Source organism: Haliotis rubra, unplaced genomic scaffold (genome assembly GCF_003918875.1).
Source record: "Haliotis rubra isolate DU_JTF1 unplaced genomic scaffold, ASM391887v1 Scf186, whole genome shotgun sequence".
NCBI classification, from domain to species: domain Eukaryota; kingdom Metazoa; phylum Mollusca; class Gastropoda; order Lepetellida; family Haliotidae; genus Haliotis; species Haliotis rubra.
In genome coordinates this window covers 677,529-695,665 of record NW_025765847.1, presented here as the reverse complement: position 1 = coordinate 695,665, position 18,137 = coordinate 677,529, and the positions used below count along the sequence as shown (strand labels likewise).

Below are 18,137 nucleotides of genomic sequence, written 5' to 3'. Positions count from 1 at the left end.
CAATGCCCTGAGACAGACAAGCAGGAAATAACATTGTACTCACGATCCATGTCAACCGTGCATCTGTGAGGGAAACATTCCATTTCACAGCAACCGGAAGCAGCTAAAATTGTCAATAAACAAGAATAATCCTAGTCTAGAATAATCCGTACATTACTAGGTGAGGTGAGGTGAAATTGGGTTTAACGTCATGCTTGAGAATATTTCGCTCATATGACGACGTGCATGCGTGTGTATGTGTATGTGCGGCTGCTTGTACTAGCCCAGACTGAAGCTGGTTTTATAGTGCTAACCCACTGAGATACCATGCCGCAGTGAAGCATGACTTCCCCACTCAGACACGTTATACTGACTCCGAGCCGACCAGTCCTTGTTGTACCCATTAATGCCGAGCGCCAGGCAGGGGCCAACAATTACCATATTTTAACGTCTTTTGGTATGACGCAGTCGGGGATCGAACCCGCGACCTTCAGCTCTCCGGGCGGATGCTTTAACCACTACACCACCGAGGCGGTTCGTACATTACTAAGAGCTAAGCATATAAAATATAAGTTCAAACTTGATTACAGAAAAAAATAATGAAAATAGTTTATTATGTGCAGTGCCAACACCTTATGATATGCTATTATATGATTGGGGGCGGTGGGGTAGCCTAGTGGCTAAAGCGTTGGCTCGTCGCGCCGAAGACCCGGGTTCGATTCCCCACATATGGGTACAATGTGTGAAACCCATTTCTGGTGTTCCCCGCCGTGATATTGCTGGAATATTGCTAAAAACGGCGTTAAACCATACTCACTCACTCACTATTATATGATTGTAATTACACATAGCATGGACACTAAAACAGTTACAATTTGTGTTGTACTTGTAGGTTTTAATCAATATAAATTCAGAAAGAGAAATGTTGAATCGTTTTAAAGACAAATAAATTCCATATCTTAAACCGGGATTTCATAAATATAAAAAATGCGATCTAAATTATCTCTTGCGTTTACTCTACAAGTAAACTGTCTACTGTTTTTGGACAATACATGTACATAAAAATAGCCTTTTTAATAAAAAGAAAAATAACTCCATTTCTTCACCATATCTAGCCAGTTCACTTTCAGAGGACAACACAGAAGAATACACCCCCCACCCAAAAAAACAAGCAAAACCCAAACAAACAAAACCAAAAAAAACCAACCCATACGCATGCGCGAGACAGTTTCAATATTCATTAATAAAATAAGTCATGTTGTTCTTTTACTCATGAAAATCACACGTTAGTTGGTTGGGTGTAAGTTAAACCAGGGATAATCTACAACGTTATATAGTCTCCCTGGTTAAATAAATGAACCGAAGGACATCTACACAGGATGAAGAGTTTCGCCTCTATAGTTATAGATACATCATCATGTGAGTGGGGAACGAGACCGCTTCAGAGCTGGGGTGAAACCGGCCTGGCAGATACTGAGAGCTGGCTTCAAGGATGCAAGAAAACAGCAGAGAACTGTGTATGATTGAAATATAGATTTATCGACTTGTGAGTCAGCGTTCTTGTTCCGTTGACTTCGTTGCATTGTTCTGAATATAAACAAATAATAGCACAAACTGTCTGGAAATGTAAGTCACATTGATGTTAAATGTTATAACAGCGGGTGTATCGGGTTTTACTAAACAGGAAATCTATTCAAACTGTGACCATTGGAAGTTGTCATTGGGAAAGTAGTATCACTAAAGAAACTCGCTATTCCAGCCAGTGACGTCACTCCTCGTAGCCCACTACATTCATTCGTCACTCGTTAGCTCGCGGTGCTTGAGTTGAGAGCGCGAGTGTTACGGTGGCTGACTTATATACCAATGCATTTGTGAATGTTTCAGTGGACACAGGGAAGTCTGGCCACTGGTCAAGTGAATACAATCCATTTGGATATATCAAGCCGCTATGTGGCTACAGTCACGGCGTGTATTTTTGACTGTAGCGATTTTTCTGCACGTGTATCCTCCGCCGTTGACTGGGGGGCTGCAAATTGCAGGTAAGTTTGTGCTGATCAGTTCCAAAGTGTCAACAGTAGCGAGAAAACTTAGTTTCTGAATATAGATATTTTCGTTTTTACTGCCAGGACGTCTATTTTAACAAACGATCATAAATTGTATACCCGAGTCCTGTCATTTTAAACGCTGTGCATAGGTGGCCGAGAAAATTGTTGGACAGGTGCGTGAACTAATTCATCCACCAGTGTAGGTCTAGCTCATATTGTTCACATCTGCCCTAAATTCCTACAGATCGTGTGTGACAGATCTTCGTGGGGACAGTATGCTATTCTGTCTACGTGGGCTTGGTTAAAGGCAATGTTATTTGAAGGCCGCCGTCCAGGTTGAAGTTTGTACACCTGTAAAACTTTCGTCGGTTTACCTGTGTCTCGGCTCGACGCGACGACGATGTTTTGACGGTGCTCTACTGCTCGCGGCCACTGCCTGGTGCCTGCTCAGCCGTGAAATAGCACCCTTTGCTGTTATCCACAATTAACTAATGCCGATGGGGCTTGAACTACGAAAACTAGGCCTAGGTTAACCGAATGTCACACCTTGAACCACCGAAATGTTAAAAAATAACATTTTTATCAGCTTTGGAGAATGTTTGAAAATATTGACCGCGCCTACAAAAGTTACATAATTTGGCCAAAATCGTGAATTTTCTCATTTTTTTCAAGACATGTTCTTTGGAGTGTTTGCTATTTGTTTTAGTGCAGTATACTTGTATGAGAGCTATTCACATTGCGTCTGACAATCTCCAAGGAGGGCTGTCGAACAGTTTATTGTTGTCATAGCTGGATGAGAATGTGTCTATTTTAGACCCTGGTTAACTCAACCGTGTCAACATAAAGATTCGCTACAATGTACAGCTTCACAGTGCAACATTGTGCTATTTATAATGACTATATGTTGTAGGATTGTAAAATGTTTACTAGACAAAGACATAAAACAGTGCACGCTTATTAAAATATGTGTAACGCCCATGAAAGTGGTAGGTTTCTGTGGTTGGCATATTTAGAGGAGTGTCTCTGTATGTGTTTAGGAGGTTTTATTAGTCTTTAGATTGCTCCAAGTACTGTATGAAGTTTGTGTGTATTAGATATGTACAGGTATATAGATTATATGTTTATATGTACATCTTATCTAGAGATAATGTTGCACATGTTATATAGTAACTAACACCAGTTTCAGCTATTTTCAGTGTGAAATATGTTTTCAAAATTCTAAACAAAAAGAACATGTACGTGTAATATGCTTTATATACATGTTTGTATCTGAAACAAACAGTGACAACAGTCTGGGATAGATAGCTTGTCATCTTTAAGTATTTATTTTCACATTTTATATGACAAAGTGAAAAGTCTTGCCTTAGTCACATTGACACACATGGGGAACAATACAGAAATAGTCTGCACACAGGTAGCACGCTCTATCACCGCTAGACAACAGTAAGAGGGAAGATCATGTCTGCCTGGGTACAGTGTGGGGAAGGTCAAGGGGTTTCTATCAAATTGAGTTGCGTAAAACACATGGCCATACTGGACAGCTGACAAGGCTGGTCGTGGGATCTATACATCCGAGGCAATATCAACACTATCGTCCTACCTGCATATAACAATAGTGTATCAGGAGCTTACACACACATATCATGCCTATTTGATTGGATATATTGAACATTGGGCTTATGAACATATGACTGATCCAAATAAAAATCCCCATATTTTAAATGTCTGCTCACCTTGTGTTGTGATCTCAGTACTGTGAGTATGGCTGTAAGAGTATTGAACAGTTAAATGTGTGCCATACACAAGTGGTGGTTACTTATTAATGGATGCGTTAGGTTTTCTTCTTGTATGGCCGGCCATGCCAGCTGTTGTATATCGGTCATATATCCACCTGCTGCTGTGTTTATATTCAATATGAACTTGTACATTTTTAAACAACTCCTATATATAAGCTCAATAAATGTATTTCTTGGTACTACTGCAATACGGATTGTCCAGGTTGCCTCTGTGACTTTCCTCTGTTATATTTCCTTATTCGCCTGATTATATTTCTTCTCGGACTGTGTCTAAGTTAATATTTTGGATATCACTTAATTTATACATAAATTCATTGGATATTTATTATGTTTATAAATACTTTTAGTGATATAGATCATTGTTAGGAAAAGTTGCAAGAAGTGCTGAAATTATCAAAATAACAGATGTTCGACATTATCAGCAAAAATGTTTCCTTTTTGTTCAGAGAAGAAAATATAGATGTATGCCATAGAAGCATACTACTTAGAGCAGTCTATATTGCATATGTGTATATTTTAGTGCAGAATTGTCATGTCTCAAAGCACTGTGCTGTAAGAAAACAATGGCCTATAAGTCTTTTTGATTGGACATGTTTAGGAGGTAGAGGAGTGGCCCATGGGGTGAAGTGTTGGCTGATTATGCTCAGAGTCTAGGTTTGGATTCTTCACAATATGAGAATGTCACTTCCCTGTCATGATAATTCTAATGGGTGTGAAAACATAGACCAGCTACTTAAGCTACCAGTAAATTAGATTAGTGTTGTTTTTGCCTAATGTGCAACTTAAAATAGGATGAATCTGCAGAAATATTTCCTAAAGACATAGCTTTTTGACTTAGAACCTGTGCACAATATTATGTAAGGTGGAAAAGTCTGCATTGCAGTGTTGAGCTGCTGTTATCATTGAGCAGTACATTGTTCAGTGGGAGGTAAATGCTAACAGTACACGGACTGCATGTCCCAATGTTTCTGACACCTTGACGACTTGGACGGTGGGGGGCCTTAAATCAAGGAAGGGTTCACCTGTCTGTGGGAACATCTTGCAGGCCTTTGATCTCCTCTAATGGGGAGCAGGGCTGATCTCTATAAATGTTCCCTTAGCTGTAAACAATCCCCGGATTCATGCCTGAGATCATTGTTCTCTTCCACCCACGTGAGAGGTCATGTTAGGTTTCATTTTCATTCAAATCTAAACTGTCATTTGACAAAGTTAGCCCATTTGAAAACTGAAATGTGGAGTGAAGTTTCTAGAAATAAAATGCATTTTTTTTAATTGTTCTACATAAATTTATGGTGCGTTAAACCATAATCCCAATGTTTAGTGTTTGGAAATTGTCTTTGAGAATGTACCTGAAGTACTAACCTATTTCTGTGGTCATTAGTGCCATTAGTTTCATGATGCAGCCATTGTATGTAGTTGTATCGATACAGCCATTGTATATATTTGTATCAATACAGCCGTGGGATATATTTATATCATAATTCAGCTGTGGGATATATTTGTATCATGATACAGCCGTGGGATATATTTGTATCATGATACAGCCGTGGGATATATTTGTATCATGATACAGCCGTGGGATATATTTATATCATGATTCAGCTGTGGGATGTATTTGTATCATGATACAGCCGTGGGATATATTTGTATCATGATACAGACATTGTATAAATTCGGATCATGATACAGTAATTTTGGGTGCAGGTACTCTAATCTGTATAAAGACACATTCGAGTAACCGATTGGTAATTGATCGGAAGGAACAAACCAATTGTCACCAATGATGGATGGTGTTGGCTGAACACGCTCCCGACAGTATAAGCTACGGTAACCAACCCAGTGTTAAACAAATTACCACCCACAGTTACCATTATTGCTTGCCATAGGTTGGTAATAGCAGTACAGGAAAAAGTTAGTTGACCCATCAAACTGCCACATTGTCTGTATGTGGAAATTTTGACACAACAGTTCTATTTATGGTAGCTGTAAAGTTGACTTATATTTTCTTTCAACATTTTGATGTGGTTATTTAACTGTTATCAGGTTTGCCAGGTAGAGGTGGTCAACAGTTGGTGTCGTGTTGACACTGTGCCATAAATAGCCAGGAAATATCTCACTTATCAAACCTGGATCAAGCCTTCTTTCATTACGCAGTTCAGTGTGTGATGCTTGATGTTTATCTTGGACAGGTTGTCGTAGCTTGTCTAGCAGTGTTTCAGCAACTCCTTGACATAGAGTAAATACTGGTCGACTAGTCATAGACTAGATAAAAATACTATTAAGGACTTTATACCTGTAGGCTGGTCATAACTGCTAAATACTGGTTATCGATACACTAGTCATGGACTATTAACTATTTTTACCTTGCCATACAAGGGTCCAGAGGATGTCAAAGGAAAACTTGAAGGTCTTATGTAATAGTGTACCGGTAGTATATTGTGCTTTCAGAAGTAATAATCACATCTAGAACAGAAGCTCTTTTTTGTCGAAAATTTGGTACAATGACTGTTTTGTGGGAGACACAATGCATACTTTTTCTTCATCTATTATGTAGGTTAGACAATTCAGCGCCGAGTAAAACCGTGTTGGTAGACTTGTCATGAACAAGTTGTTATAGCAATTATTCCCCCAAACTTATACAATAGTTAATTTTGACAAAGTATATATAGGGGCATTATAACCAGGGTGCACTCTATTGTGTTAACAAATAATAAAACTGATTTAAGAGAGCTATTTTTATAGGTGTTCCAGCCTCAGGTTCTGTATGTTTGTGCTGTTTCTTCCAGGACGTCACCTGGTCCCCGGTAACTTGACCCTGTGACTGGTATATTATCTTATCTCTGGCTAAAAACATGCTTAATAATTTATGGGACTCGTGTTGTATAGTCATTAAGGAAATAGACACTGAGATAAGAAGTTCAGAAATATGCTAATTACGGTACTTGAGAAATTGAACCAATGTGACTTGTCAAATTTGATAATAAAATCACTTCAGAATTAGGAAGACAAATAGCTGCTATTTAGAAAGCGCCAAGGTATAATATACCACTCAATGTTTGATAAGGACAGATGTCATTCTATTTATATATATACACCGGGCATATAATGGGAATCAGTTTGTCTATCACAGAGAGATAAAGAGATTACTATCAACGTAGTAGTACAGACGTTGAAGTGTCTGCGTTGTTGTGATTGTGTTTTTGTCTCAACATTCTACCATGCTTGATTGAAGGATGCTTGATTCTGATTGGTTAAAAAGAAGTTTCCATTTGCAGCTGAAACTTCTTTCCCAGCTCAGCCTTTTCACAGAAACCTGTGCATATGAATACATTGAAAGGGTTCATATCAATACTAAATAAAATAGACTCCAAATAACCAACAAAAAACTAAGTACCTATCACCCTTGTTTAGACAATTGGTCTCTAATACACATAGTTGGACTTCGTTATGGTTCAAAATCTAGTAGGTTTATGTCCAAAATGTTTCATCTTTCTAATGTCTGTGCCTTAAAGATACATGTTCTGCACAGAAACTGTTGCTTACGTTGCCTGCAGCAGCGTTTAGGTACTGGCCATTTGTTACAGAGATGTTTGGGTACAGAGGTCTTGATGCACAAATGTACTGAAAATAATGACCTTCACCTACTGCTCGTGTAAGTTTTCCAATGTCCATGTACTTTCTTGATGAACCTCCCTGAGAAGACAACATTCAAAATCACCTCATATTTTATAATAAAATGTCCATTTTGTGGAGGATCCTACTCAAATACAAGTATTATTTTTTATGACTGTCCCCTGAAGACCCTTCCCTGATTCCATCGGACTCCCGCCACAAATCACTGATCCCTTAGCTGTTCTTTTATCTTGAATCATGCAGTTCACATTGTTGATGATCATGGTGAATTCTTGCTTCCATTGTCAGCAAAGGCCATGCCTTAGGAATGGGAATCCTGTACAAAAAGGCCTGTGATAGTTGACATTTATATCCCTCATACAGTGTTGTCTTAATGTTGGTTGTGGCCTTTTGTTTATCACATGCCCACGCATTTTAGATAATGCCAACTCCTCTGGACTTGTTGGGTCTTGAACCCCAAGCAAATAGCCACTTGTGCCTTCATCGATAAGGACCACTATTGGTAGTGCTTATTATGCAACTCTGTTGTTTGCTTGGCAGGTAGAGCGTGAGAAATTGCAGTATTGTGTGGCCTGCTTAGTGTAATTCTTATGCTCCATCCCTGCTTATCTGCCAGTTAAGATATCCGTTACTTTGTACTCACGTTTTGCATACAGTTGGATAGTGGAGAGTTACATTGGTGCTGCGTTTCCTCTTTGAAGCAGTATTGCTGTTGGTTGAACATTAGATGGTTACATTGGTGCTGCATTTCTTCTTTGAAGCAGTATTGTTGTTGGTTGAACATTAGATGTTACATTGGTGCTGCGTTTACTCTTTGAGCAGTATTGCTGTTGGTTGAACATTAGATGGTTACGCTCTTTGAAGCAGTATTGCTGTTGGTTGAACATTAGATGGTTACATTGGTGCTGTGTTTCCTCTTTGAAGCAGTATTGCTGTTGGTTGAACATTAGATGGTTACATTGGTGCTGCGTTTCCTCTTTGAAGCAGTATTGTTGTTGGTTGAACATTAGATGGTTACATTGGTGCTGCGTTTCCTCTTTGAAGCAGTATTGCTGTTGGTTGAACATTAGATGGTTACATTGGTACTGTGTTTCCTCTTTGAAGCAGTATTGCTGTTGGTTGAACATTAGATGGTTACGCTGGTGCTGCATTTCCTCAATGAAGCAGTATTGCTGCGTTTCATTCTGGTGAAGCAGTATTGTTGTTGGTTGAACATTAGATGGTTACATTGGTACTGTGTTTCCTCTTTGAAGTAGTATTGTTGTTGGTTGAACATTAGATGGTTACATTGGTGCTATGTTTCCTCTTTGAAGCAGTGTTGCTGTTGTTTGAACATTAGATGGTTACATTGGTACTGCATTTCTTCTTTAGAGCAGTGTTCATGTGGATTGGAACATTAGATGGTTACACTGGTTATGGGGTTGAATATTGTATAGTGTATTTGGTGATGTGTTTCATCAAACTGATTCAGTATTGCTGATTTTAGGGCTACATACTTGCTGTGTTATCTGAGTTTAAGCAGTGCATTGTTGATGGTGATATCTTTAGACATTAAACATTAAACATTTTGTTGATTTAAAACATCACTATTAGCAGTTGCCAGTAGACATTTTGTTGATTTAAAACATCACCATTAACGGTTGCAAGGGGAATGATATCTTGTCTGGATGCAGCATAGAGCAGATTCTACAACATGTTCAGCCAATCCAGTTCATCTCAGCTACATAATTCTAGTTCAAAAGTACAAGCTAATAGAATCAATGTGTTTTGAAAGAAAATTACCCATGTTTGAAATAGAGCCCACCTGCCTTAATTTTAGAACTGCTGAAGACATCTCTTTGATGTGGTTAATAGTGTGAAATGGGATGGAGGGACGAGTGCCCTGGCATTCTTCCCTCCGGTTACAGCAGGTGTCCTCTGTTTAAAAAGGTACATCATAACAGTGATCACAAGCTTCTCCTAGTCTGTCTTGTTCTCTGGAGAGGACTGAAAAAGATGGAAACTTGCTTAACGAGAGAAAAAATGGAATTGAGACTGGCTGCAAATAAGAGGGAATATTCAGTTCACAGAAGTTACAGCGAAAATCAATAGAAAATGTCAACATTTAAACATTTTGAATGTTCGGGGGATGTTGGGGAGGAAATTAGCCAGGCTTGAGAAAACAGTTCCCTGGGAAACTCATTGGGTCTCTTTTCTCGACTCTTGTTGTGCATTTGAAGAACTGTCCAAGGGAGATAACTTGAATAGTTTGATAACTTTGTTTTCTTTCTTCAGTCAAATTAAAGACTGATTCTCACATTACTATATCTGATGCAGATTTCTAGTCAAGTCTCCATCGACAATTTTGGCCGACAGTTTTCATTGGTCTTCAAGTGTTTAGCTTGTAAGTAATGAAAAGAAAGGTGACATGTAATGAAAATTTAACATCATGAATATTTTGGGGTTATTTTTAAGTGATTTCATATTTCGCATACCAAAACTTTCACGATCTCTAACACTTTTTTCACTCTATTTGAAACTGTATGTCTCCAGTCCTGTTTGGCAATATGTGTACAACATGATCTGCATGAATGTTTGGCAATATGTGTACAACATGATCTGCATTATCGTTTGGCAATATGTGTAGAACATGATCTGCATTATCGTTTGGCAATATGTGTACAACATGATCTGCATGAATGTTTGGCAATATGTGTACAACATGATCTGCATTATCGTTTGGCAATATGTGTTGAACATGATCTGCATGATCGATGACATGTCTTTGTAAACCAATGGTGAAGGTTGTTACTCACAAATTTATTTTTATGATTGTCTGGTCCAGACACAATTTATGATTGGCTGCTGTCAACTTGGAGGAATATTGGTAAGCGTTCCTCTCGTTCCCCAATCCCAAATAATATTTATAAATTAATATATACTAAAATGATTAACAAAACCTAACACAACAATTACTAGAGAACTCACAAAAATAACTAAAAGCCCCAAAATGAATTACAATATATAGGGTCGAACCACTTAGCATTACCTCTGTTAATCTGCGGAAGAAAGAATATGGGAGAATAGAAGGAACTCTTTCCGGAATATTCCTCAGTGTACCCAGGTTACATCTATGCCTGTATTGTGGACCTGTCTACAGCAGGTGCCCTCTCTGTCAAGTGGGTTGATGTCTAGCCCTGTGTGGCACACACCCAGGTTACATCTATGTCTGTATTGTGGACCTGTCTACAGCAGGTGCCCTCTCTGTCAAGTGGGTTGATGTCTAGCCCTGTGTGGCACACACCCAGGTTACATCTATGCCTGTATTGTGGACCTGTCTACAGCAGGTGCCCTCTCTCAAGTGGGTTGATGTCTAGCCCTGTGTGGCACACACCCAGGTTACATCTATGTCTGTATGTGTGGACAAGTGCAGGTGCCCTCTCTGTCAAGTGGGTTGATGTCTAGCCCTGTGTGGCACATACCCAGGTTACATCTATGTCTGTATTGTGGACCTGTCTACAGCAGGTGCCCTCTCTGTCAAGTGGGTTGATGTCTAGCCCTGTGTGGCAAACACCCAGGTTACATCTATGCCTGTATTGTGGACCTGTCTACAGCAGGTGCCCTCTCTGTCAAGTGGGTTGATGTCTAGCCCTGTGTGGGCACATACCCAGGTTACATCTATGTCTGTATTGTGGACCTGTCTACAGCAGGTGCCCTCTCTGTCAAGTCATGTCTAGTGGGTTGATGTGTATTGTGGACCTGTCTAGCCCTGTGTGGCAGCACACACCCCAGGTTACATCTATGCCTGTATTGTGGACCGGTCTACAGCAGGTGCCCTCTCTGTCAAGTGGGTTGATGTCTAGCCCTGTGTGGCACACACCCAGGTTACATCTATGTCTGTATTGTGGACCTGTCTACAGCAGGTGCCCTCTCTGTCAAGTGGGTTGATGTCTAGCCCTGTGTGACACACACCCAGGTTACATCTATGCCTGTATTGTGGACCTGTCTACAGCAGGTGCCCTCTCTGTCAAGTGGGTTGATGTCTAGCCCTGTGTGACACACACCCAGGTTACATCTATGTCTGTATTGTGGACGGTCTACAGCAGGTGCCCTTTACATCTGACTATTGAAGGTAATTGAGGAGGAATCAGCTTGGGAACCAGTAGGACTACCTTTCCACACCATTACATGGCTGTGTAGCCTATTACTGGGCACATGCTGGCGGAAGCTGAACGTGAGATGATTGCCCTCGTCTGATGAGCTTCGGGAGGCCAGGTGTCGCCTCACTGATCTTGTCAGCACCCATTTATCCATGTTCTCACTTTCCAATACTAGTATATCTCCCTAATGACTATATATTGCAGTAATGAAATGTTATCATGGAAGATTTTATACATTTTATATACTTCATAAATAACACTATTTTGCGACCTTATTACAGGCAGCAAAATTAGTTTTAAAATTCATATTTGGAAAGAATGATGATTTGTGTTTAATAAGGAAACGTATGACCTGACATGCGCCTGCACCATCACTTGACTTCAGGAAATGTAAGTTGATACACAATGCAAAAGGGTATTCGGTGTACTCAAATGATGTGGTAGGTTGTCGATGTTACCTGGTTAATCAGTGTGTGACGCAAGCTTTCAAGGCATTTCTTGTATGGTATTTAAGATCTTTGGATACAATTCATTAACATATAATTTTAAAGATCATGACACCCTTGAAAAATGTTGAAGGAACTTTCCGCTCGTGGTAAGATTATTTTTGTTGAACTGCTTCCCATGGCATTTATCTTGTGGTGATCCAGGTGGCATTTGGGAGCAGCAATCTAAGCCTGAATAGTCAATTATGATGCGGAAAATAATCATTTACTGGGCTCTAATACTGGAATGCCAGTCTGTCAGTTTGTTTTACAAGACAGAAATTTGCCAAGACAGAAATTTGCCAAGGCAATAATTTAGTGATGAAACATTAGGAAAGGAGATCAACACACTGTTCAACAGAACTTATCTTGTGATGTGAAATACTACTTTCAGTGCAACTAGTTCCCATAACTCATTCTAATGATATTTTCTAAATGTGATTTATATTCTCCATAAACTGTTATGAAATTTGACTAGCAAACATGATATTTTAAACATATAGCTGACCATTTTCATAGTTCATGGTTGGAAGCACTTCTATTCTTTTTTCTGTGACTCTTTCACTGCTTTAGGCCATTGATTTACCGGTCTGCTGTCATTTAAAAAAGTACATAGGAAAATTGGGTTGAACTATTTCCTGCAATAAAATAACATGGATACAAGTTCCTGTTAGAGCAGTATTTGTGCAGGTGTGTAGAGATAGCAGTTATTAATGATGCCTCTTTGTGTTCATAGTATTTGACATTGACATGCATGTTGCGTATATCACCAGGCAAGTTCTGGGGGTCTAGTCATAACATGGAAGGGCGATGTGGTCTGCCATTTATTTGTTTTAGCTAACCCACTCAGTTGAGGATCATAATTTATGTCATCCTGTCCACCAGAGGCAAATGATATTGTGACATTTAACATAAATGCTGTTATGCCATTACATTGGTTTAGTAGTTGAAATATTTGAATTATCGTGTGCGTTTACTGAAGCCCCCCAAACTTGATTCAGGATAATGAGGGAAGTTTAGTTTCCATCATTCAAATTCCCATGTCAGTGAGGATCTTTCGTCGATGATGTTTTTAAAAATGTATGTAGAAAGAGTCATTACATGCTTGAAACACTGATATGCTTTGGATATTGATGGCGATCTGAAATATTGGATATGCTGTATGGTGTGTTTTAGAAAAGACAAGCAAACTGTAAAACCTGAAAACATGCTTTGGTTTCCGAATCCAGTTTATTAACATGACACTGGTGCATCATGTCTTAACATGACACTGGTGCATCACGTCAAAGCAAGACGATGGTCGATGAAGATGCCCCTTCTGCAGACACAGCAGTGGAGTGGGTTCACAGTGGATGTCATAAACTGTGGTCCACCAATGGACACCCGCACCAGTCCCCCAAGTAGCCAGTCTCTGCAGTGACCTGGAATTGGAAGCCATTAAACATCAAAGGCATGTCTGTAATAGTCGAATCATGGTTCCTTTAGAAGGCCATTTTCAGCAGGGAGTCTGAATACGGTGCTCCATGATGGGTTTATGTTGCCATCAATGGAAGCTGGTGTACCCTGCATGGTCCACCAATTAAAGATGCTGTTTGAGACTAGTAAAACACTTCTCGGGTTGAAATATTGTAGTTTTGTTTGTTGTAAAAAAACTTGCAAGGTAATTTGTCTGGCACACTTGGCCACAACATTAGCCAAAGTTACAAAAATAATTGTCTTGTTTAATTGTAATGAATTTGATACCAGAAAGGTTGGTTATATGTAGTGGGTCATATTTCTAAAATGAATTCCCTTTTGTTTTGTCTTTCTTGGGTAAGATTTTAATGCTAATTACATTGTATGTTGACCTACTGTAAGTTATGAAATTGATGTGTCACCAAAATGATGTGAGTGTGGATCCCCTAGGCCGAAACTGTGTAGCGAAATTAATGTAAATAGCTGTTCCCTTGATCCATCTATACTCATCAGCAATGACACCCAGACTGGATATTTAGATCTTTATGTTACAGTATGAAGTGATTGTGTGATTGAATTTCATGAAATCAAAAGCAGGATATTTCAAATATTGAGTATTCAGATGTGATAGGTTGTGTCACATTGGAAGATTAAATAGGGTCCAAGGGTTGTAATATCCTGTATCCTTATAAGTCAATGTATGATTACTGTACAAGATGGTTTCACATGGGGCAGCATTATTGTTCATTTACCTTAGAGATTATTTGACAGGTGACCGAGATGCCATCATACATGGCTGGACGGTGTCTTCATCTTCATCTACTTGTGGAAACACCACATTTAAAGCGGTTCAGCTTGGAGAAAAGCCATGTCTAAATCCAGTAGTGATTTTCATCATTATTTGAGTTTGGTTACAAATGATATTGTTTTATCAAGGGTGCAGTGAACCTGATATTATGCTGCAATATGTCCAATATGAATCAGCCATTCACATTTTTCAAGTTAATTTCATGCTTGCATTATTTTCATGATTTACAGAACATGGTATATGAAGTTATTCAGATAGTTTTGACATATTTGATTCCATCTTGATATTAATGTTAATTAGGTGGGTTATTGTGTGACCATATTGTGTCTTGGGGTTTATTATCCTGGTGACAGTTAACCACACTGTTGGTGATGGCAATGTTGTGGATTGTGCCCAACTGAAGAACATACCAAATTCACACAACCTCTAGAACGTCTGCTAAACTGTGCAGAAGACAAGTAAAATCCAATGAAGGTAGTCCATCAGTGACATTTCGAGTTTGTAATTCTGAACCATAACTTTATGCATCAGTTTTGCTACAAATAAGAGCCAAATAAAACTAACAGTGGTAAACATTTTGTCTCGTCATATACACTCTTGAGGACTGGTGAAATCGGTTTCTGCTGGTCTTCTGGACTGGTCCTAAAAGGGGAATCATCTGCTCTGGGAAACATGGTCTGGGTTCTCTCATCTGAACAAGATGTAAACATGTGATTTGGATGAAACTGCACTCGTGTATGTGCAGGTTTGTAAAAAAAGGTAAACTGTTAGAAAAGAGTTCCACCTGAGAAGAAAAGGCCATCTCCTATTGCTGTGTTGTTGGTATTTGGATATCTGTGGCAACCTATCCGTCATGCAGCCACTGTTTGTATTATTATCATCATTGTACGGAGCATAATGACACATAGCTCCTCGTGTGAAGGAGGTCGGAACATGCACTTGGTGAATTGTCATCTTTTTGAGTCAACCATGATGTGCAAACCTTCTCCTCTTGTGTCCCACAGTGCTTAAATATTTCCCATACAAACTTGACAATGGTGAGAAGCAGGGGTGTGCTTAATAGTTCTATTGAAGTAGACAATCTCTTGTGCCCCCTCACTCACTCAACCGAGAAGGTGAAGCCAGTGGGTTACTGAAAGAAATCTTTCATAACATCCCCGCACGCTTGGTTTGAAATTTCTGAAATTGCATGGAACAGAACAAAATGGGGATGGTTGTAGCTGTTGAACCAGCTTCAGCTGTTAACGGACAACATTGACCTTCATGTCTCCTTAATATGACCTATATTTCGTGTTTATGAACCATCACTGTGAAATATTGTCAGGTGTGCGTGTAAAAACACCATCATGTTACAGATGCTGCTGGAATGTCTTTCATTTAGAAGGAATTTCCTTGTACAATATGAATATTCAGTTTCACTATATTTGATCTCATACTTAATAGAACATCTTTCTTTATGCACTGGGAATAAATCCTTTAGATTAAAATTTTAAACAAGTATAACATGGATCAAAAACTGACGGGAATAACGTGATGTCAACTATCTTTGTTCAGGTAATACCTATAAAGTCGTGTAATGCCTTGTTATGGCGCCAGTCTTAGATAAGGGCCATAATGATGAAAGACTTCCTACAAGAAAGTTAAGTTAATTATGCAACTCATTCTTCCAGCATACTCAGTAAGGGGTGAAAATCCCTGCCCTGAATACAAGTCTTCATTAATGTGGGTTAGTTCATTACAGAGGAGATGCCAGCAACTGGGGAACCCGTGGAGCATGCTCTGTTCCCTTACTAAAGAAATGGGCCAGGGTGCCACTCTCGGCCCAGAATTACTGGGATTATGCAAATAACAAGGATTAAGCTAAGGCAGTGTTTACGTAAAATTTCACAAGATTGCTGGCCGTCATTGTGGGACGTTAATGATCACATGAAGATGGTGTCTGCGTGATTCTTTTGTTAAGAGGTCGCCTTTTGACTGTCCAGCTTCCCTGGGGACTTAAGTCCTAGTTGTGACATACCCTCAGACTTGTCCCCCTCGGCTGTCTTGACCAGTAGCTGGTTGGCCGAGCGAACCCGTTAAGGAACAGGTCAGGCGAGAACAATAGTGGTCATATCGCATGGCTGCCACTGATGTGGGATTGAAATCTTGGTGGGTTAATCAAGTCTGAGATCCTTCTGCCACTAATTACAATTGTCCTGAACGTGCTTTTTACAATTCCATTCCTTTCAAAGCAGTTGCTCTACAAATAGTATTTCTTCCTTTAGAAATGACTGACAGTGAAAGCAGATCCATTTTCATTAGTGTTCCATAGTATGATTAATTCTGACACTTTTAAGGGCTATGTTGGAATTATGTGCAGAATATTGTGATCTCGGGTATTAACTAATATTCCTTATGGCCAGTTTAGGATTAAGTGGGATGAAAATTGTCTTAAAGGAGCTGTGCAGTTGTTTTATGGACAGAAATATCTTTTGGTATTTTTTTTCATGTAGTCATGACAATATGTGTCATCACTTGTCAGATCAATTACAGGGTTCGAAATACCCCATATATTAGCGTACCATGGCATGGTAAAAATCGAAATGGCACGGATAAAAAATGTTCTCTGTGCCCTTATGGCACGTCTAATTTTTTAGAGACATAACTCACCTTTAGTCATTTAATCACCAAACAAGACACTTATGCAAATGACAAACAGGCAAAAACATTTATTGACTTTCTCGTCCAGGAAATCACTGGAATTATGATGGTTGATGTACAGAAATCTGGTTGTTTTTTCATTTAGAATGTTGGGAGCACTGATAGTTCAGTTATTAAAGAGGAAATTGTGTATGTTAGATACATTGAAAAAAGTGAACCTGTCCCACAATTCTTAGCTATTAAAGGTGTTGGGAACGCTGAACAAATGAAGCTTAAGAAAGCCATCTTAAACAGAAGACATATCAGTGATAACAGAAAACTGGTTACATTTGTTGTTTTCTGACAATAAATTTCAAAAGATCATCATCCTTGCTACAGTCATTTATTCCAAAAACATGTGGGCATGCTTGATTTCTGAAAGGCACACCTAAAATATTTGCCTGGTGCCCTAAGGCACACTTAGAAAAAAAAGTATTTCATCCCTGAATTAGTAACATTACAAACATCATCAACATTATATTTCTACTCATGAAAATGCATCTTGGACCTATTTTCAGCCACATTTGAGATTGATAAACTCTGACAGCACAAGAAGAAACAAACACATGCAGTGAGACATCATGCTAGGCCATGTTACAGATTAGTGCCGCCCACCAAACACATTCCCTTGGTATGTTTAGTCTGTGACAATAATCTGTTGTAATATGAAATCAACTTTACTATTCTTTCAATGTCGTCAAAAGCCATAATGTGTCATATTATGAGTCAACAGCTGTGGCTTACAGGCTGCTCTTCTATGGAGATTTATGGAGTCTACCTTTCCAAGACACAGCATTATACACGCGTGCCCCACAGCATTATGCCAATGTTCACCACAGCATTATGCCAATGTTCACCAAAGCATTATGCCAATGTTCACCAAAGCATTATGCCAATGTCCACAACCGCATTATGCCCTTATGTCCGCCACCGCATTATGCCAGTGTCACACCTCATTATGCCAATGTCATTTATGCCAATGTGCCAGTGTCAGCCACCGCGATTATGCCAATGTGCCAATGCATTATGCCAATGTCAACCACCGCATTATGCCAATGTCAACCACCGCATTATGCCAATGTCAACCACCGCATTATGCCAATGTCAACCACCGCATT

General features: G+C 39.3%; 1 protein-coding gene across 1 annotated transcript in view; it reads left to right on the top strand.

Moving 5' to 3' along the window:
• Nucleotides 1-1,773: 1,773 nt before the first annotated feature.
• Nucleotides 1,774-18,137, top strand: part of LOC124273921 (low-density lipoprotein receptor-related protein 1-like) — a 188,903-nt gene continuing 172,539 nt past the window's right edge. Inside the window, 1 exon segment of the mRNA XM_046709263.1 lies at nt 1,774-2,018. Within this exon segment, the coding sequence (XP_046565219.1) occupies nt 1,928-2,018 (91 nt within the window). The 5' untranslated portion in view covers nt 1,774-1,927.